Consider the following 22293-nt stretch of genomic DNA (forward strand, 5'->3'; position numbering starts at 1 on the left):
TTTCTTTCTTTGGTAAATCCATGTTCTGTTTGTAGTAACATTTCTAGCTGCTTATCATTTGTAGCATACAGTTTTAAATCATCCATTTACAAGAGATAGATGATTGTTTTGCCATGGCAGTTGTATCCACATCCAGTTCTGTTTAGCATTTCAGATAAAGATTTCAATGCTAAACAGAAAATGAGTGGAGAAAGCACATCTCCCTGGAATATTCCTCTAGTGGGGATGGCTTTGGTTTTTATGAGTCTCTCTTTTGTCTGGAGCTGTAACACTGTCTACCATTTATTCATGGAATGTTTTATATATTTTATGATTATTGGTGCTACCTTGTTCATGGCAAGTGTTTCTAGGATCCATGTGTGAGGAATACTATCAAAAGCTTTTGGTAATCGATCCAAGCCATACTTAGACTCTTCTTCTTTCTGTGGCTGTCTTCAGTTATGGTTCTATTGATCAGTAGCTGATCTTTACAGCCATATGAGCCCTTGTGGCATCTGTTCTGCTCTTCTGGAAACAGGTTGCTTTCTTCCAGACGTTTGCCCATTCTCTGCAATACTATTGCAGCAAAGGCTTTGTAAGGTGGTAAAGTGTAAGGAGACAAGTTATCAGTCTGTAATTTTGTGGGTTTACCTTTCTTTGGATTTGGGAATTAGGATAGTTTTCCCTTCTGTGAACCAATCAGGCATTGTCTCTGGGTCTGCTAGTATTTCATGAAATTTCTCAGCCAGAATTTTATGCATTCCTGTTAGATATTTTAACCAGAAGTTGGGTATCTTGTCATGCCCAGATGCCTTCCAGTTGCTTAGTTTTTGCAGTGTCTGGGTGACCTCTTCAGTTACCATAGGAGTCCAGAGTTGTTCCGGTGCTGTGTTTGTTGTTTTGATAGATCTTTTCTGAGGTTGTTCCTTCGCCGACCATATTGTTTACCAAAATTTTTCCACTTCTTCTGCTGTTGGTGTTGCATTAATCTCTATTTTATTTTTACCAAGTTCTTGGTAGAATCTTTTGGGATTGTAGTTCAATGAAACGTTGGTATTTCTCATACTGGTGGATTCTTTGTGCTTTGGTGAGAATATCTTGCTTTAGCTGTTCTCTTACCGCAGGTGTACCTTGTTCTGTAATTTTGTACTTATGTAGTATCTTTCTTCTCTTCTTGTTGCTTAGTAGTGTTGATTGTCTGCTAGTTTCATTAAGAATTGACAGACCCTTTCTTGTATTTTCTATTTTTTCTGGATATTATTTATCCACTGGGTTTGTTTGGATGGTGATACTCTAGTTTGGATGGGTTTGAGGGGGTATCCAGCCTCTTTTGTGGCCACAGAGACTGCTGCATATATTATGTCATTTAACCTCATCATATTGACATTTGTTTCTGTGGCTATTAGTTCTGTGATGAAAAGTTCATGCTATTTATTATTGATGTTGTTTCATTATCAATCTTCATTATTGGAAGGTACAAGTAGTGGTCCATGCTGGGATCTGTGGCTTTCAATTCTTTGATTATACTCATTTTTAGAGTACCATAATCATTAGTTTCACCTTCAATGTTTCCAGGTTTTAGACTTGTTTCTTTATTATTATTATCGTTATTATTATTATTATTATTATTATTATTATTATTATTATTGTTATTATCATTATTATTAAGAAGGCAGTGATCCGGCAGAATCATCTGTATGCAATGAGCTGGCAGAATCGTTAGCATGCTGGTTGAAATGCTTAGCGGTATTTTGTCTGCTGCTACATTCTGAGTTCAAATTCCGCCAAGGTCGACTTTGCCTTTCATCCTTCCGGGGTCGATTAAATAAGTACCAGTTATGCCCTGGGCTCGATATAATCGACTTAATCCGTTTGTCCTTGTTTGTCCCCTCTGTGTATCCCCTTGTGTGTAGTAAAGAAATAAGAATCATCAGCATGCTGGGCAAATTGCTTAGTGGCATTTCGTCTGTCTTTACATTCTGAGTTCAAATCCTGCCAAAGTCGACTGTGCCTTTCATCCTTTTGGGGTCATTGATATAAGTATCAGTTGAGCCCTGGGGTAAAGGTAATTGACTAGTTGCCTCCCCCAAAATGTTAGGCTTTGTGCCTACAGTAGAAAGGATTGTTATTATTAAGGCAACAACCTGGCAAAATGTTAGTAAGTTGGACAACATGTTTGACAGCGTTTCTCCTGGCTCTTTTATCTTTTGCCTAAAACTTTGCCTTTTATCTTCTTGGGGGTTGATAAAATAAGAATCAGGTCCTTGTGCCTTTACTAGGAAGAAATAGGTAATAGATTAGCAGAATCAATAGAGTAACAAGCAAAATGTTTTGCAGGAGTTTTAGTGATACATTTTTCAGTTCTATGTCCAAATCTCACCAGTAGCAGATTCATCATTCATCTCCCCAGACAGTTTAGATTAGCACTATTCAAGTATTGAGCCTAATTTAATCAAATGTACTGAACACATCTGTGACCAGACTTAGAAATCATTTTCATTATTATTGTTGTTGTTGAGGCAGCAAGCTAGCAAGATCATTAGTATGCTAGACATAATGCTTAATGCCATTTCGTCCACCTTAATGTTCTGAGTTCAAATTCCAACTTTGCCATTCATCCTTTTGAGATCGATAAAATAGAGTACTAGCTTTGTACTGGGGTTGAATGTATTGATTAGCCCCCTCCTAAAGTTTTAGGCTTCGTGTCTATGGTAGAAATGATTATTATCATTATTATTGTTTCTCCTCTCCAAGCCTGTATCTGTAAAAACTTTTTCCCTGTTAGAACAGGAAAACAATACAAATGAAAAAGTGTCAACCATCTCAAACAACTTAGAACAAAATATATAATACAAACAATCATTACCTTAAATCAAAGTCATTATACTTACGTTATTACATTGTTAATTACCAACATAAAACATTAAAGTATCACAAAAATTCTTTAAATTATTTTTTGTGGCTCTTTACATTCTGAGTTCAATTCTTGCCAAGGTTAACTTTGCATTTCATCTTTTGGGGGTTGATAAAGTAAATTTCCAGTTTAGTACTGGGGTCGATGTTATCAAGTAACCCTTTCCTTCAAAATTGCTGGCCTTGTGCCTAAATCAAAGTTCCTTTTAATTACCAACTCAATAGTTACTTTGTCAATATGATGCTTATATTTTATTAAACAAATTGGTTGTCAAATAACTCCATATTAGAAAAAATCAATCTCATAATTTGGAAACATTAAGTTATTAATGTTCTTTAAAAATCATTCTTCTGCATGAGTCATCTTCAGAAGATACATTTTTAAGTACAAACTGTGGCAGCTGTTTGATGAGAATTATTCCCAAAGTAATCATCAGTTTCTTCCCAATATTGGTTCTGACATTAAGCCAGCAAGTTGGCAGAAACATTAGCATGCTGGGCGAAATGCTTACTGGTATTTCGTCTGTCTCTGTGTTCTGAGTTCAAATTCCATCAAAGTCAACTTGGCTTTTCATCCTTTTGGCATCGATAAATTAAGTACCAGTTGCATACTGAGGTCAATCTAATCGACTGGCCCTGTCCCAAAAAAATTTGGGCCTTGTACCTAGTGTAGAGAAGAAAAGAATACTGGTTCTGACATAAATTTGTAACAAGAATGCATCAAAAAATTATAATCTAAAGTCTACATTAGCTCTTTTGATACCAACCCACCTGATTCTAACCCTGATCTTACGATGTAAGCTTTTCGTTTTAAATTGATCTAAATGAAAACACTCCATACAAAATTTCATGTTAAAAACACCGACTTAATAATATCAAAGTATTTTTTTAGTAAATTCTTCATTATTTAAAAAATTAGTTGAAACAAAATCAGTGTTTTTCAAGAGAAATCTTAATACAAAGGGGTTAATAGAGCAGTGAAGGAACTTTTATTTTTGTTGTATAGTGAAACTGTACACCCCTTCCGGTAAAAAGTGGTAGTAGCCAGCCATTATAAATAGACCAGTAGCTGGTCAACAGGGAGAAGGCCATGTATATGTGTAAACTCTGTTGATAGTCATGTCTGTGCTGATATAATAATTATACTGTGAGACTGAGTGGACATTATACTGATCGAACCTTTGGAGGATAATAACACTATGACTAGGGGTTGTACAGTGCCAGATAGAACCATTCTATTGACGACTTCGGAATATAACAATATCTGTCAGAGTGACAACTGTTGTCAAAAGACAGATACAAAACTGGTAAAAGACCACTTTACCACAGTTTTACAAAGGTTTCAAATGTGTTTGATAACAAAAACATGATTCCTGTCAACAAATAAAAATGCAGGTTTGATATTTTTGGAATGCTTCAACATTAAAAATAACCACAATAGGATTAAATAAAGTGATTAGGGAAATTATTTGGGGGTTGGCTAATGTTATTCACAGGATGAGCAAGCAAGAATGACAACTTTTCACCTACAGAGAAGAAACATGTAATGGATAATAGGATCAATTTAAAAGTGATTTATTTGAAGATCAATTGGACATCAACAACTTCCTGTGATTTCCAGTGAACTCTAAATAGTAATATAACTACAGAGGGGATGAAAGCATAATAAAGTGAAGTGGAAAAGCTGTGAGATAAGAAAACACTTCAGATAAATTTTCTCAGTGAGATGAGATGTTCAGAGCTATTTTGAGCTGCACAGAAAATATTTGTTAATTCTTAACTGTACTAGAACACTTCTATTATACATCTTCACAAAAAAAAAAAAAATGTGAACTTAGGTGACATTTATAATTAATCTTTAGATCAAATCACAACAAACATTTGTTGTCGTTGAAAGAAACACATAGAAAGTGATAGCATTCTAGATATATTCGATTCTATGAAGGAAGGCTTATGCAAAACTTTTAGCACATATTAAGATTAATGCTTACTTTTCTCAATTGAAAGTGAAATTAGGATCCTGGCTTTCATTGACATGGAGAAAACCTTTGACAGGGTCCCCCAATCCCTTATCTGGTGGTCATTGAGGAAACTAGGGATAGAAGAATGGTTAGTGAGAGCTGTGCAAGCCATGTACAGAGACACTGTCAGTAAGGTGAGGGTTGGCAACGAGTACAGTGAAGAATTCCAGGTAGAGGTAGGGGTCCACCAAGGTTCAGTCCTCAGCCCCCTCCTATTTATCATAGTCCTCCAGGTGATAACAGAGGAATTCAAGACAGGATACCCCTGGGAGCTCCTCTATGCTGATGACCTTGCACTAATTGCTGAGTTACTATCAGAACTAGAGGAGATGTTTCAGGTGTGGAAGCAAGGACTAGAATCGAAGGGCCTTAGAGTCAACCTAGCTAAAACCAAAGTCCTAGTAAGTAGGAAGGTAGACAAAACACAAACCCCTTCAGGTAGATGGCCCTGCTCAATCTGTAGAAAAGGCATAGGTAGAAGCTCTATAAGATGCACCCAGTGCAAGCTATGGACACATAAGAGGTGCAGCAATATCAAAGAAGGCTAACTAGCAAGATAGTTTTTGTATGTGGCAGATGTTCAGGAGCAATAAACACTGTAAATGTGCAGAAAACAATTTCTGCCACATTCCAGGGCGAAAAACTAGACGTAGCTAATAGCTTCTGCTATCTAGGTGACCAAGTTAGTAGTGGGGGAGGGTGCGCTGAAAGTGTAGCTGCTAGAATAAGAATAGCCTGGGCAAAGTTCATAGAGTATCATATATATACAACGAGCTTCTTTCATTTTCTGCCTGCCAAATCCACTCACAAGGCAGCACCACTTTTTACCACACAGTTATACCTGTGCATTCATAAAAAAATTTGGACCCAAGTTTGCACACTCTAAACAAATTTCATTCCTGGGCCCCTACTTTCTCATAATTTTGCTACAGCAGATGGCTGACCACAAGAACTCATCACCTTTGCAGACCATCAGAGACTATTAAAATTGATACAGTTGATATTTAACTTAAACACCTCGTTTGTGATATTTTCAGGGAAAACATGTATAGGAAGAAATATTTAGAGTATTCAGAATTTTGTGGAGAATAAACTTGAAGTGAAATGCAGTCAGACAGAAGAAGGGGAGATAAATAGTTCAAATGAGTAGAGAGGATTTAAAGCTTACTAGCTCTGAGTAATCACTGTTGAAGAAGTCAATCAGATTGCTTTATATTATGTCTTATACTGAATTCAAATAAATATGAATGCAGTATATGACATGTGTGTAACAGCAGTACCATCTCATGGATAAGGAATAATAGTCAGATGTAAGCTAGGCTTGAGCTTTGCAGAGGAATGTTAGCATAAATGTTTTATAGATTTAGGCATCTACACTGATAAAAACATTTTACAGTGAAATACACTCTGTGTAAATAAATTGAAGGCATGACATCTCTCATTAAGTCAGTTCCACATATATAACATATTTTACTCAAGAGGAATTATGTAATAACTCAATCACTTCAATATTTAGATCATTATCTAATGGTATGTAATCCAGCATTTACTGCTGCACAATTTGAATTTTTAATGAAAGCAATATGATGGATCATCTGCCAGTTTCAATGATAAGCACTCAGTCATGTGCTCTACTGAATTCCTTACACATTACATTAATATGCAAGTGATTGAATATTCCATAGACTTGTGTATCTCTATTTAATGAAATTCTCATGCTGAAACAGTGTGACACAATATGTAGCAAAGCTAACCCTGAATCATACGGGGTCCCACACAGTTTTTATCAACCCAGTTTCATTTATAAAGTTTCAGTCATACTGGGGTTATAGTAAAAGACATTTGTTCTAGATGCCACCCAGTAGCAATGACATCTTAATCAACTGGCTATGTAACATCAATGAAAGTAAGATACACATACATTGTACCAGTAGGGTTACTTAGGTATACTATGCTAGGATAAACTTAACTATCATAGATTATTAAAATCAACTGCAACATTATGATCACAGACTCTACATAATAATTATTCCATATCCATGTTTTCTGCACATTTTGATACTCTATAATATTTGACACTAGCATGAAAACCTCACTCCATGCAGACTTTAAAGCTACCTCCTGTGGAGGGCTAATTGAGCCTGTAGCCCGAAACTAAAAAGAACAATAATAATAAAGCATTTGTTGGTACCCTACCAATATTGTATTACTTTAAATTCAGTTTAAATGAAAAACTTGTAAGTTCACAAAGTTCTGGAGTTCTTTTAAAATTTGAATTTTCAACTGTCAGCATATAACAAATCCCCATCCATACCTGATCCCAATGATGAGTGTTCAAGAACTAAACGAAGGGCAGATTTTCAATCCTGAGATCATCCTGATTCCAAAAAGTTATAATATGTGTATGTATAGCCAATGTAGACTGAGATACAGGGATCCTGGACAGGCAGACAGACAAAATTACCTGTTCATTATTATAGATGATGTTTCATTCTATTTAACTACTATAATAGTTTACTTAAACAGTTTGTAAAAATTTCAGACAGACAGCTTCCTTATTGAGAAATTTCTCTCAGTCAATATGTGTTAAAACTACATATGCAACTGAGAACTTTAAATTAATACATGCAATGAAATATTTGAAAAAGGAAAGCTTCTAAGTGACCTTGGTTTCCTTACTAGACCAAATTCAAGAGCACTTTGTGAAGAAATTCATAGTTAGCTACAGTTGTGTTTTATTAATAATCTAGGTATACTGAGTGGAGGCGCAATGGCCCAGTGGTTAGGGCAGTGGACTCGTGGTCATAGGATCGTGGTTTCGGTTCCCAGACCTGGCGTTGTGAGTGCTTATTGAGCGAAAACACCTAAAGCTCCACGAGGCTCTGGCAGGGGATGGTGGCGAACCCTGCTGTACTCTTTCACCACAACTTTCTCTCACTCTTACTTCCTGTTTCTGTTGTGCCTGTAATTCAAAGGGTCAGCCTTGTCACACTGTGTCACGCTGAATATCCCCGAGAACTACGTTAAGGGTACACGTGTCTGTGGAGTGCTCAGCCACTTGCACGTTAATTTCATGAGCAGGCTGTTCCGTTGATCGGATCAACTGGAACCCTCGATGTCGTAGGCGACGGAGTGCTAACACCAACAACAGGTATACTGAACAGTCATCACATGCCAAAAGGTATTTTAATTCTTAATTTGAATGAATTGGGAATATATCATTTAATCTTTCTTAGAAGTATATAAATCAGATACCTTGTTGTTACTGCCAAAGGTATTGAAATAAAATGATCAGTGAAATATGTAAGAGAGAATATTTCATTTAAATTGCAGAAGTTTATCATTAGCATTTATCTTTACTTTTCAAACTATTTCAATGAGTATGAGGAGGAATATGGTTAATATCGTAACATTTATTTGCTGGAGAGAGAATATTAGGTCTAGGAAATGAAATATTCATTTTAAAGTTATAGAATAAATGCTGCTATACAGCTTCATATTTTTTAATACAATTTTCTAGAAAACTTAGGAGTAGCTAACTGTGTTAGCTTGAAAACAGACAATAACTTAATGAAAATAACATAGAAAGGTGGGGAAAAAAACTTTATATTTTCCAAAACTGTAACAGACAAGTTTGTAGAATGGAGATTAAGACAAAAACGGTTTTTAATTAAAGTCTTGCCTGCAGGTCTTTCCAAAAACAAAAGGAATAATAACTTGGATTTTATCATAATGAGAAATAGTAAGGGGTTGTGCCTTTTACATTTTATTGTTGTGTTTTTAATATAATAGTAGAGATTTCTGTCTCATCATCATCATCATCATCCTTGTCGGTGTCATCATCATCGTCACCACCACCACCACCACCACCACCATCACCATCATTACATCCAAATTTAATTAGCATGTAATAGCTTTTGGTGACAGTAAGTTTCTAAAGAATCTTTCTTAGGATTCTTGAAGATTACAGGATGGCACTTTGTCTGCAGGCTGACAATATGTGTCTTAATTTTAATATTCTTCATAGTACAACAGCTGTGCTGAGTGCACCAATTACCACAGGAACAATTTTCACCTTTGTGTTCTGCAATTTCTTCATCTCTCTCTGTCTAGGTCCTGAAATTCTTTAATTTTCTCAGTATTTGCTCATCTGTTGTAAAGTATTGTGATATCTGTGATTCCACACTGTTTGTTTCATTGTTTTCTTTTATTTCTTCGGTCTTCTACAATCATCTTTGGTTTCCTCGATTCAATAGTATGGTCAGTTTTTATCACCTAAATATCCTGTAATTATCATTCACCATACAACCTCTGGCTCATGTTTCTATCACTTTTCTTCCACTTTGAAACCACAAACTTGGCTAAACTCACAATGTGCTCTTTTACTAACATGGTCATGATTGTGTTTATTCTCTTTTAGAGTTAGCTTAGAGCATTCAGTCAAGAGATGGTTTATGCTTTTCTCTTCTTATCCTCGTTGTTGTTGTTGTTGTCGTCATCGTCATCGTCGTCATCATCATCATCATCCTTCATTCACTCATTCATTCGTCTTTTTTTTATTGCATTCTCACACTGCGCCATCACTGAGCACAACTGTAATTACAAGGGGTGTTTTTGTTTGGCTTTACTATTTTTGCTGTATTGAAAGTACCCTACAAAATATGTGTATGGCGTCTAGCAGTGCTATTTTCAGTTTGTTATGCTTATTTTTTAAAATCCCAGTATTGAAGTTATATATTTGTCGACATAGTATCTATCATTTCCAAAGCAACTATTTTCAGAGTGACCACTCTTGGATTATCTCTATTACTATTTCTTTATATTTAGACAATTTCTTCCTCTTTTTTGAAAACACATTATCATCTTTTAGGATTTATATACCAATAATGAGGCAATTTTTTTTTCTGATGGTCTTTGACAAATTTCTAGTCAGTTACCCTTGCTTTTTTTGTCCGTGTGTATTGGTATATTACAGACTCTGGTTGTTTTGTGATTTATGGAGACCTTTTCAGGTGTATGCAGTGTCATCTGGGCAGTTGCTCAGGGGCCACAAGTCTAGGAGGCCTAATTCTGATCTACACATGCTTTGCCTTGCTGTCAACAAATAAATACTATAGGGTCCAGTACATTGATTTACTCAAGAGCATATAATGCTTCTAAGACAACCCTGGGTGTATATCTATAACATCGCTTTTTTCCTAGTATTTCATAGTCCTGATAAAACCACTTACGTATGTAAGTCATAACTTGGTCATTTATCTAGATGTATTCTTTCTTAGCTAAGATTGGGCAGTCAGAGATATTGCAGATAAATGTTTCTTCACTATCTCCACATATTCTGCAAATTCTTACTGTATTTTGCTGCATGCTAAGCTTTTGGTTTCTATGATGGGGAATTTAAGTCTTCTACCTTAATCAAGAAACTCTCAGTCTCTTCTTTGAGTCCTGTGCTTCTCAGCCAATGTTGGGAATTTTCTTTGTCTATTTATTCTTTGTTTAGCTTTTTCCAGCATTGGCAAGATAATTGGTAACCTGCAGGTGCTGGTGTCACATAAAAAACATTAGTGCTGGTGCCATGTAAAAAGGAGCCCTGCTGATGTCATATAAAAACGTGTGCTAATGCCAAGTAAAAAATACCTGTGCTGGTGTCATGTTAAGGCACCCATGCTGGTGTCACATTAAAAACACACATACTCTTTTACTTATGCTAGAGCACCACATTTAGTCGAACAAATTGACCCCAGGACTTATTCTTTGTAAGCCTAGTACTTATTCTATTGGTCTCTTTTGCCGAACTGCTAAGTTACGGGGACGTAAACACACCAGCATCGGTTGTCAAGCGATGTTGGGGGGACAAACTCAGACACACAAACATATACACACACACACATACATAGATATATATATATATATATATATATATATATATATATACGACAGGCTTCTTTCAGTTTCCGTCTACCAATTCCACTCACAAGGTTTTGGTTGGCCCGAGGTTATAGTAGCAGACACTTTCCCAAGGTGCCACGCAGTGGGACTGAACCTGGAACTATGTGGTTGTTAAGCAAGCTACTTACCACACACCCACACTCATGGCATGTAAAAAACATTCATGCTTGTGCCGCATAAAAAGTACCCAGAAGGGCATCTAGCTGTAGAAACCATGCCAAAACAGACAATTAGATCCTAGATCTCTGGCTAGCCAACTCCTGTCAAACCGTTCAGCCCATGCCAGCATGGAAAATGAACATTAAATATTGACGATGATGATGATAGCCATGTAAGGTATTTTCGTTGCATTATTTTATCATGGTATTCTGTAGATGAATTTTAGTCTAAATTGTATCTGTTTCATGATTTATCTCATTACTTCTACATGTTTTTCATAAGTACCTGCTGCTATTGCTGCCTCTGTTTTATGTTTGTTGTCTTCCATGTAGATAGAAAATAATTCGTTTTTTTTTCTTTTGGTTCATGTTTTGTAGCTATTTGCATTAAATTTCCATGATTCTGAGCTAGATACTTTTGTAGACCTCCTCCTTCCTCCTCCTCCTCCTCCTACTACTACTACCACTATACTACTGCTGCTGCTGTTATTACTACTACTACCACCACCACCACAAACACCAGCAACACCATTAATACCACCATCCACTTCATTATTACTACTACTACTTCTCTTATTTTACTATGATTTTGACTACTACTGCTACTCCTATTATTTTATTATTACATGAAATATTTTACTTTCTTCTTTTACTCAGAAATAATACAAAAAGTAAAGAAACCACCACCATTAATACGGCCATCGGTCTCACCACAAGCTGCTCCACCACACTATATTCAGCTAATGAAACAATGTTGGGCTGAAAATCCAGATATGCGTCCAGATATTGAAAGTATATATCATCAATTTAAAGAGTTTAATAATGGAAGGTAAGTATGCATTTGAGTCATCCCCTATTTGTATCTGCTTGATTGCAGGGAACTGGTTTAATTAAACCTGCAGTATACATGAATTCATAAATGTAACATTTCAATATATGTACTGCAAATGAAGTATATTGAAAATGTAAACACACATGCACACAAACACAAATACCTACAAGTCTCACAGTTCACTTTTACTCTGTCTTTTTGTATGTTAGTGGAGGCACAATGGCCCAGTGGTTAGGGCAGTGGACTCACGGTCATAGGATCACAGTTTTGATTCCCAGACCTGGCGTTGTAAGTGTTTATTGAGCGAAAACACCTAATGCTCCACAAGGCTCTGGCAGGGGTTGGTGGCGAACCCTGCTGTACTCTTTCACCACAACTTTCTCTCACTCTTACTTCCTGTTTCTGTTGTGCCTGTAATTCAAAGGGTCAGCCTTGTAACACTGTGTCACGCTGTATCTCCCCCGAGAACTACGTTAAGGGTACACGTGTCTGTGGAGTGCTCAGCTACTTGTACATTAATTTCACGAGCAGGCTGTTCTGTTGATCGGATCAACTGGAACCCTTGTTGTAAGCGATGGAGTGCCAACAACACATCTTTGTATGTTAACATAACATAGTCAGTGGCTCAAACACATTTCATTTCTCTCCTGCTCCTACAGGTCGTTCTGTATTCTTATGACAATGCATCCTCTTCATACTCAATATGGTTTTCCACGGACAAAGATATTCTACGTTAGCAACAGAAAAAGCAACTCCCTAAACTTTCTTACTTTAATAGTTATGCTAGCATCACAACCTCTATCAACTTTAATTAGGCGTACTTTCACAACAACTATTTCAAGAAGAATGAATTAAATAAAAATATTTTGCAAATTCAGAAAAAAAAAAAAAAAATTATAATAAGCAACATTTGCCTGGAATAAATTTAAAATCATAACTATTTATCAAGAATATGTTTTTATATAAATCATTTATGACAATACATATGTAAAAGGTTGATAGTTGCAATAGAGACATTAGTCTCTCTATCACCTTTCATCAGCATTATATATTAAGGAACAGTAGAACGATTAACAACATAATAAAAATAAGTTTTATTTTTTGATGATGCTTGGTTTTATAAGTCCTGTGTCACTCAGCTTAGCAGCCGCTGATTAAGTTGTAATTGGTATTGGAAGGTTAAGAGCTTCTTTGATGCATGCCAGAGAAGCAAGTAGCTATCATATCGAAGGCATCGTGGTGAAGAGTGCTTCGTTGAGGAACGAGGTGTTGTCACTTCGAAGGTCTCTCGCTCAACTGGCTTAGAAAGTGAAACAAACTCTTTAAGTACTAATTTTACTACGCATGCACACTCGAGGGGCTTCCGGTGGTGAAGTCCCTTGTGCATGTGCAGATTGTACTTCCTCAATGGCAGCTATAATTTCGCACCACTACACATAGCTTAAATTTATATAATACTAGCTTAAAAGCCACACACCATGCAAACTTCTGCAGAAGCTTAAATGGGCCTGTGGCTCAAAACTAAAGAAAGAAATAATAATAAAGCATTTATTGGTATCCTACTGTCTCAGATTTATATCACAGATCATTTAGAGAATTTTGTATCACTGTGACATTTGGAAAGCACTGTAAAGCAGCAGGATAAACAATATTCTTAGTTTTACTATTTGGTGTGAGTATCAAGCGATTGTTGTCATTTCCAACTATCGGACAACCAACATAGACCTGACCATGGGAAAAGCACTGGTGCATGAGGTGAAGTCCAACAATGTTGAGTGATTGTCCTTGCTAATTGGCATTGCAAAACTAACTCTTACTAGAAACTGAAGTCTCTTAAATTCAATGGGTATGTCTGCTGGAATCAGTGAAATTTTTGAAATAAACACATTTTCTCCCTTTCCTTGTTCAGTGAGGACTGTCGCTTCCAAAAGAGGTGGATGCATTTGCATGACAATCAGTCTTGTTCCATTTCACAGCTCTATGGAATCCATATTTCTCAAAAGCATGATTGGAACTCCTTTCTACAATATCAGTTTGTGAAAAGGCATTCTGGAAGGAGCCAGAGTTAAGAAACTCAGCATTATAAAAGATGTATATATATATATATATATATATATATATCGTGGCTTTGTGTCTGTGTTTGTCCCCTACCACTGCTTGATAGCTGGTGTTGGTTTGTTTATGTTCATGTAACTTAGCAGTCCAGTAAAAGAGACCAATAAAAAAAGTACCAGGCATAAAAACAAAAGAACTGGTGTTGATTTGTTTGATTAATATTTTTCAAGGCGGTGCCTCAGTGTGGTCACATTCTGATGACTGAAAACGATAAAAGAACCCCTAAGTTCCTTGGTAAAACTTTAGGCTAAGGGAGGTAACTCTTGTTCACCTATCTCAGTAATACTATGGTATGAACCCTCTCGTGGTTGCTTTACCTGCTAGAAGTAGTAACTCAAATGTTTTTAAATCAAATCCTAATGCTGGATGTTCAAGAGCCAAATGAAGGGTAGATTTTTCAATCCCAGGATCATCCTGATTTTGAAAAGGTATAATATGTCTATGTAGAACAAATGTAGACTGAGATACAGGGGTTCCAGAAGGACAGACAGAATTTTACTTTTATTGATATATATTAATAATTAATTCAAAGCCCAGAACACAGACAAGTCTTCAATGTGCTATAATTTATATATATTTGCTAGAAAGCATGTTATGTTTATGATTCAATATCAAAAATGCCAGCTGCAGAATGATAAATCACAAAAATTTTAGTAATAATTTTTCAAAATATTTATCATTGCTGCATGTTTGTGTATTGCACAAGACATGCTTGTGCAGCTGCACCCTGCACCTAGTTTTCTTTTCTTTCTTTTTAACAGTTGTGCAATATTTTCTATTTAGATTATAACCCCTCTTTATTCATTACTTTAAATTGTGAGAAAATACAGTCAGATATAAAGCATTTAAAATTATTCTATACAGAGGAATCAGCTGTTAAGTATTTCTTTCTGGCATCTTGTTGAAAAAAGAATCAATTAATCAATTAATTCTGAATAGCCTCATGGATAGACTCTTTTATAGTATTTAATTTTCGGTATGTATAATGACACTAATCTCTTATCTGATACACTTTATAGTTTTATATGTTTGATATACAAACCAATGGCAAAACAGAAATAGTACCATTAAAATATCATGAATAGTCTTAAAATCTCAATATATTTATAGGCATGGAAATGTGTGAGCTAACCTCGAGCACTAACTTTGCTTAACCCTTTAGTGTTTAAACCGGCTGTATCTGACCCAAATATTCTACACATTTTATGCTCAAACTGGCCAGAACCAGCCTCTCACACCTACCTTGCAATGTCATTCTAAAAATAAGCAATTACATCTTTCCTATCTTGAAGCTACAAAATAATATCAGATAAATTTTTTTAAATGTGAATAAATAAGAATTACTTTTGACAAATTAATCTGAAAGCTAAAGGGTTAATGGAGAATGTTGCTTTATGCCTCCATGATGAAGCCGGACTAAACACTGACAATGAGCTTCAATGTAACTCTGTGTTAAAAGATTTTAACGAGACCAAACTTATTCAGATTCATTATTTAGATTAATATTAGTAAAGCAAACCATGATGCATTGTGAGCAGTCTACAATCTAACCAAATTCTAACCAAGACAATTAACAATCTCTACGTTCATGAGAGTAAAGTGAGTGTCATGTCAGAAGAAACACAACTTAGTGATATGATAAATATAGATTGATAAAACACATACCAGACAGAAATACATACTGTAGTTTATATTATTAATTACATTAAAACTTTAGAAGGCAGTGTCCAAAAATGGCTACAGTCGAATGATTGAAACTAATAATAGAGAAAAAGGCTAAAAAGAAAAGGTAACTTACTACAGAATGTTGTACTTAGTTAATGAAAAAGATAGAAGAAATGGTTGGGAGCTCAACCAAGATTTATCAATAAAAAGCACAAAATTTTCCAGCAATTTTTTGTCAGTTTAATGTCCCTTTACCATGCCTGTATGCCTCAGACGATATTCATTGAGGCAGATTTTCTGTAGCTAGATGACCTTCCTCTTACCAACTCTCACCTGCTTCAAAGCAAGATAATATTTCTCTATGGTTGAATATATCTTCAAAGAAAATTGAAAATTATGGCCACCACTTGTGATGTTCATTTATAATGATCACATGATATCAAGGCAAGGAAACACAAACACTGAAACATGCATACATCCAAACGTTCACCCACACAAACACTCATAAATATATGATGAGCTACTTTCAATTTCCCTATACCAAATCTACTCACAAGACTTGGTTGGTCAATGGCTATAACAAATGACGTATCCTCGTATGCTTGTGAAACAAACCTCTTAACTATGCAGCCATATCTACACCTATCACAATCAGGCCTGTACCTATTGTTATCATTTTTATGATCAATAATATAAATGCATTGTTTATTTTCTCTTCTAGGAAACAAAATTTTGTTGACACAATGTTTAAAATGCTAGAAAAATATTCAACAGATTTAGAAGACATTGTACGAGAAAGAACAATGCAACTGGAAGAGGAGAAAAAGAAAACTGATGAACTTTTATACCGAATGTTACCATCGTAAGTAATCTACTCTGCTACTAAGATTTGTCTTTCTTATATTGAATATATAAATGTAATGAAGGTTGTGTCAATAAGTTTACTGGACAACCTGCTGAGATGCTAGTGGTTTTATATCCTGCCATTGGCAATGTGTTGTGTCTATAGCCAAGATGCATAACTCTCAAATTCACCAATAGTCTGTCTAAATATAAAGAGGAACAATTTAACATTCTAAGCATAATTCTTAAGTTTGCAATATTGAAATGAACTTTTCTTCAGACTGTAACTGCTGTGTAGATATACATTAGTAGAGCTGTTCACCATTGGTGGACATCTCTCAATGTATATGTATATATATTATCATCATCATCGTTTAATGTCTGCTTTCCATGCTGGCATGGGTTCGACGGTTTGACTGAGGACTGGCGAGCCAGATGGCTGCACCAGGCTCCAGCCTTTCCTAAAGCCAACCACTCCAAGAGTGTAGTGGGTGCTTTTACATGCCACCTGCATGAGGGCCAGTCAGGTGGTACTGGCAATGGCCACACTCAAATGATGTTTTTTACATGCCACCTGCACAGGAGCCAGTCCAGCAGCACTAGCAATGACCTCGCTCGAATGTTGTTTTCTACATGCCACCGGCACAAGTGCCAGTAAGGTGATGCTTGTAACGATCACGTTTGAATGGCCGTTTTATATGCTACCAACATGGCACGGATGCCAGTCATGCGGTGCTGTCATCGAGTTTGATTTCGATTTTGATTTCACTTGCCTCAACAGGTCTTCGCAAGCAGAGTTTAGTGTCCAATGAAGGAAAGGTACACATAAGTGAGATGGTTATACCACTGGCATAGGCCACGGTTTATGATCTCACTTGGCTTGCCAGGTCTTCTCAAGCACAACATATTTCCAAAGGTCTCGGTCACTAGTCATTGCCTCGGTGAGGCCTAATGTTCAAAGGTCATGCTTCACCACCTCATCCCAGGTCTTCTTGGATCTACTTCTTCCACAGGTTCCCTCAACTGCTAGAGTGTGACACTTTTCCACACAGCTATCCTCATCCATTCTCACCACATGACCATACACACACACACACACACACACACACACACACGCACACACACACACACACACACACACACACAAACACACATATATATATATATATATATATGAGCCTATATTAAGTAAAAACTTTTCTTTGTAAAGAAGTTTTCTTTTGTGGAGATATGTTATCCAAGCAGGCACCAGTTTTGCACTATTATCAATTGATGATTCTGGATATTATTCTTGTGTTTATGTACTAATATTCTTGGTTGGTTTGTTTTACCATTTTAGCACCTTTCACTTCTGAAAGTCCAATTGTCTGTATGGTGACTTCATTCTTTTTGATATAGGATAAATAATTAGTAGTTTAAAGAAAATAGAGAATATACTTAGAATAATCCTTCTTTTAATCAAAGTGCAGTCAGTTAATAAGTTCTTACATTTTTTCACCTATGTTACATTTTGGCCAATTGTTATTGTCCACATTTGCACCTTTAAAGTGCATTATGATGTTATAAAACACCGGCCACTTCTGGGCATATTTGACTGCTATTTTCTTCACTTCTCTCGAATGAAGAGAGAGAAGTGAAAAAAATAGCAGTCAAATATGCCCAGAAGAAGCCATTGTTTTATAGCATTGTAATGCTATAACTTTTCTCTCACTACACAAGTGCTCAATCACACATATATACTGACATTGCACATCCAGTAGGGCATACTGTCTTCATTTCTCTTGAGTCTTCACATATCCTCTACATTCAGGGCCTAGCCCATGTCTCACTACCATTTTAACATTGCTGTTTATATACATGTATCATACCAACTTCTTTTAACTCGGTGAGTGAGACTTTTGGTTGCCATCAGAGGTAAAAGCTTGCTGAATTTTCTCCACCCTACTCTTATTCTAGCAATTATACATTCTGTACAATCTTCTAGATTGCTAATTAGGTCCCCTAAGTAGCAGAAATTATCCACAACCTCTAAAAACATATGTATATATATATTTATAAATATATACATAGAGAAAGAGATAGAGAGGCAGAGATACACACATGTATGAAGGGAAATGGGGATTAGATAAATCGAAGCAAATACCTCTTTAAGCACTCTACAGAAAGGTAGAAATAAAACTTGTGAAACTAAATTGTTCAGTTATTACTCCTGCAACTAATAACTGTGATAAGTACAGTTGGTAAATCTGATGTGAAACACCAATTAAATTTAGTCTATTAATCACACAGTATATTAGCAGAAACAAAGTATGAAGATGCATTATCAACGCTTCCTTAGGCTTACATGCTTTTCAAATAGCTTGGCACAATGCAAATGCTGCACCTTGCAGTATCCAAATTTAATTAATCCCTCTTTTGATTGACAAAATTGCTATTGAAATAGAGCATTTAGATGCTATGCTATTCTTTAAAAAGTCAGAAGGCTTTTGCTAAGTTTAGTATATATTGGGATAATATGGGAAGGTCTCCATTTTATTGACCAGTGTCTGTGTTATAGTTAAGAGGAGGCATGTTTATCAGATCTGCTTAGTTTATTTACACACTGTGAGTAGCTGTAAGTATCTTTTCAAGAGAACTATAATTTAATCTGTGATGTTAAGTGCAACTTAAAAGTGGAAGACAGAAGAGTTTACTAGAACTATGAACGAAATTTAGTACCTACAAACAAAAATATGCTTTTAACTATTGAATGAATTATAAAGTAAAATTACATTACATAAAATAAACTATGCCACATGAATGTACTTAAATGTGTGTGCGCACATACACACGCACACACACACTCTCTCTCTCTCTCTGTCTCTGTTGCACACTGATTGTTCGAAGAATTTATTTTGAGTAAACTTACATCACGTAAAAATCAATAAATAAAAACATGTAAAATAAAGAAATAAAATGTTTTCTTCATTCATAATCACACACATGTATTTATAAATGCATACACATATGTACATACTTACATACATGCTTGCACAAATACACAAACTTATATATCTACCTATATATATATATATATATATACAGCCAAAGCATTGTTGTAATGGGGTGAGGCCCTATTAAAGATCTTAAAGTTGGTTGAGAGTTTAGACATCTGTTTACTAATGCCTGAAACCAGATCTCTAATTACAGCCGGGTTGGTGGTTTGAGCACTTGTGGATATATATCCAAATTATATAACCCAACAAGGTTGGTGATTTCAGCCCCGTCAAAGCTCACAATAGAGACATCAAACAATGGATCATCTTCTTTCTTCCCCCAGAAGGGATCATCATGGATCAGAATTGACTTTCTTGCATTCATGATGATTCTGGTATCAAGATCACCAATGCTGGTAAATTGTCCAGCAAAAACTAGGGCCTTTAGGAGGTGGGTGGCTTAGATATGGTGAGTAGAAGCCAACAATGTTGAACTGGGTGAATTTGCAGGCTGATTTATTCTTGATACTGAAGAACCAGTCTATTACAGTTGTGCTGGAGTTCCATTGAGTCAACCCTGTAGCCCTTCTGATTTCAGAGTTGATAGTATTGAGAATACACTTGCTAATGATACTTATCTCACTTTTAGAGGGGTTGATCAGCTTGCATTTGGGGTTGGAATGGAAATTAGGCTTATGGTATTTAACTCTTTGATGTTCAGATTACTCTGTTAAATGTAATGCTTTTTCACTCAAATTGTTTTGAATTAATCACGCATTATCTCATAGCTTTGAGGTTTCAATGATGTGATTATTTAATTTTAGAATGTCTATGTAGGTTAGATGTGAGAGGCTAGATATGGCTAGTTCAAATATAAAACATGTAGAATATTTGGGCCAGATATGGCCGGTTTAAACACTAAAGGGTTAAGTGTAATATTGAAAGTGGGGGGGTCGTGTGGTAAGATGATTCATGCAATCCTCTGTCTTAAGGTGTGTAGCTAGCATCTTTGCTTCTGTGTTTATGTCATTGTATGTGGAATTACCAGTGTTTTTGTATGTTTGGGCTATGGCACTTGTGAGGAGTCTTGAATGTGTGGAAATGTTTGTTTCATAAATATTTTTTCTTTTGTCTGTGAGGATGTGTAGATTGGGAGATTGTTTAATACTGGTCATGTAGTCATTTAAGGATTTAAGAAAGGGGTTAAAATAACGCTGAAACCTTACCTTCTTTACAAGGGTTTTTTTATACACATATGCATCTGTTCGCCGTATGCATGCACACAAATGTGTGCATGTGGTGTACATGTGCATGTATATATATGCACATGCACCTATGCATGTGCATATATATACACATTCGCACTTGTGTGTATATGCATGTGTGTGTGCTTGTGTGCATATGTACATGGAGATAAAGGTGTGCGTGCATGTGTGTGTCTGTGTGAATATGTATCTGTGTGTGCATGTGTGTGTGTGTTGGTATGTGCGTGTGTAGCTTCATGTGTGTGCGTGTCTGTATCTATGCATGTGCATGTCAGTATCTGTGTGTGTGCTTGTGTTTGTGTGTGTGCATGTGTGTGTGGATGTGTGAATGTATATCTAAGCACATATGCACATACGTGTAAGTACGGATGCATACACGCAGATATATTGGCATATACATGTACATACATGCATATACATCCCCGCATCTACTGACCCTTCCTACTTCCCTCCAGCCACATGACCGATTTCTTATCCACCATGTGGTCAATTTTCTGTTCACCATGCAATATTTTCCAACTAATTGTTGTTGCTGAAATATCGACATCAAATTACTAAACTACATGACTTTCTCAATCAATCACTGGCAAATTACGTTCAGTAATAAACATTGACTCTCTTCAGCTAAAGTCTCATTCAGATCCCAATGGTCAAAGATTAGCCACATGCTTGAAAAGCAAAGTACCAAGGAGTCTGAGTCAAACTGTTTTGATTTATACATGTAACTCCCAATAAATGTGTTGAGTGCCCTTCTTTCATTTGTCTACTAACTCGTACACATACAACACACACACACACACACACACACACACACACACACAATGGGCTTCTTTTGGTTTACGTCTACCAAATCCACTCACAAGGTTTTGGTCGGCCTGAGGCTATAATAGAAGACACCTGCTCAAGGTAGGATTGAAATTGGAACCATGTGATTGGGAAGCAAGATTCTAACTACACAGCCATGCCTGCGCCTCTACACAATCACGCCTGTTATGATTTTATTCAACATACAAGGGGGTACCCCAAAAAACCCAGAATTTTGCAATATTATTTTATTCATCTAGTTTTACATGTTAACACTTTTATCACCTTCAAAGTATTCTCCATTTGAAGCAAAACCTTGGTCCAGGTGCATTTTCCACTATTCAAAGCAGTGCTGGAACTCTTGCGAAGTGATGTCTTTTAGCAATTCTGCTGTTTTTTTCTTTACCTCTTCCAAATCTGCAAATTCCATTGCATCAGCATTCGTCACCAGTGATGACCGTAAAAGAAATTTATTTTTGTTGGCACTCCATCGCTTACGACGTCGAGGGTTCCAGTTGATCCGATCAACGGAACACCCTGCTCATGAAATTAACATGCAAGTGGCTGAGCACTCCACAGACACGTGTACCCTTAATGTAGTTCTCATGGATATTCAGCGTGACACAGTGTGACAAAGCTGACCCTTTGAATTACAGGCACAACAAAAACAGGAAGTAAGAGTAAGAGAAAGTTGTGGTGAAAGAGTACAGCAGGGTTCCCCACCATCCCCTGCCGGAACCTCGTGGAGCTTCAGGTGTTTTCGCTCAATAAACA

General features: G+C 36.2%; 1 protein-coding gene across 1 annotated transcript in view; it reads left to right on the forward strand.

Annotated features, from left to right (window-relative positions):
- Positions 1-22293, forward strand: part of LOC106868455 (atrial natriuretic peptide receptor 1) — an 880915-nt gene that overhangs the window by 801931 nt on the left and 56691 nt on the right. The window contains exons 11-12 of the mRNA XM_089349012.1: positions 11678-11849; positions 16354-16494. Of these exons, the coding sequence (XP_089205138.1) occupies positions 11678-11849; positions 16354-16494 (313 nt within the window). The remainder of the gene's footprint in view (positions 1-11677; positions 11850-16353; positions 16495-22293) is intronic.

Source organism: Octopus bimaculoides, chromosome 3 (genome assembly GCF_046866305.1).
Source record: "Octopus bimaculoides isolate indiv1 chromosome 3, ASM4686630v1, whole genome shotgun sequence".
In the NCBI taxonomy this organism is placed as follows: Eukaryota; Metazoa; Mollusca; class Cephalopoda; order Octopoda; family Octopodidae; genus Octopus; species Octopus bimaculoides.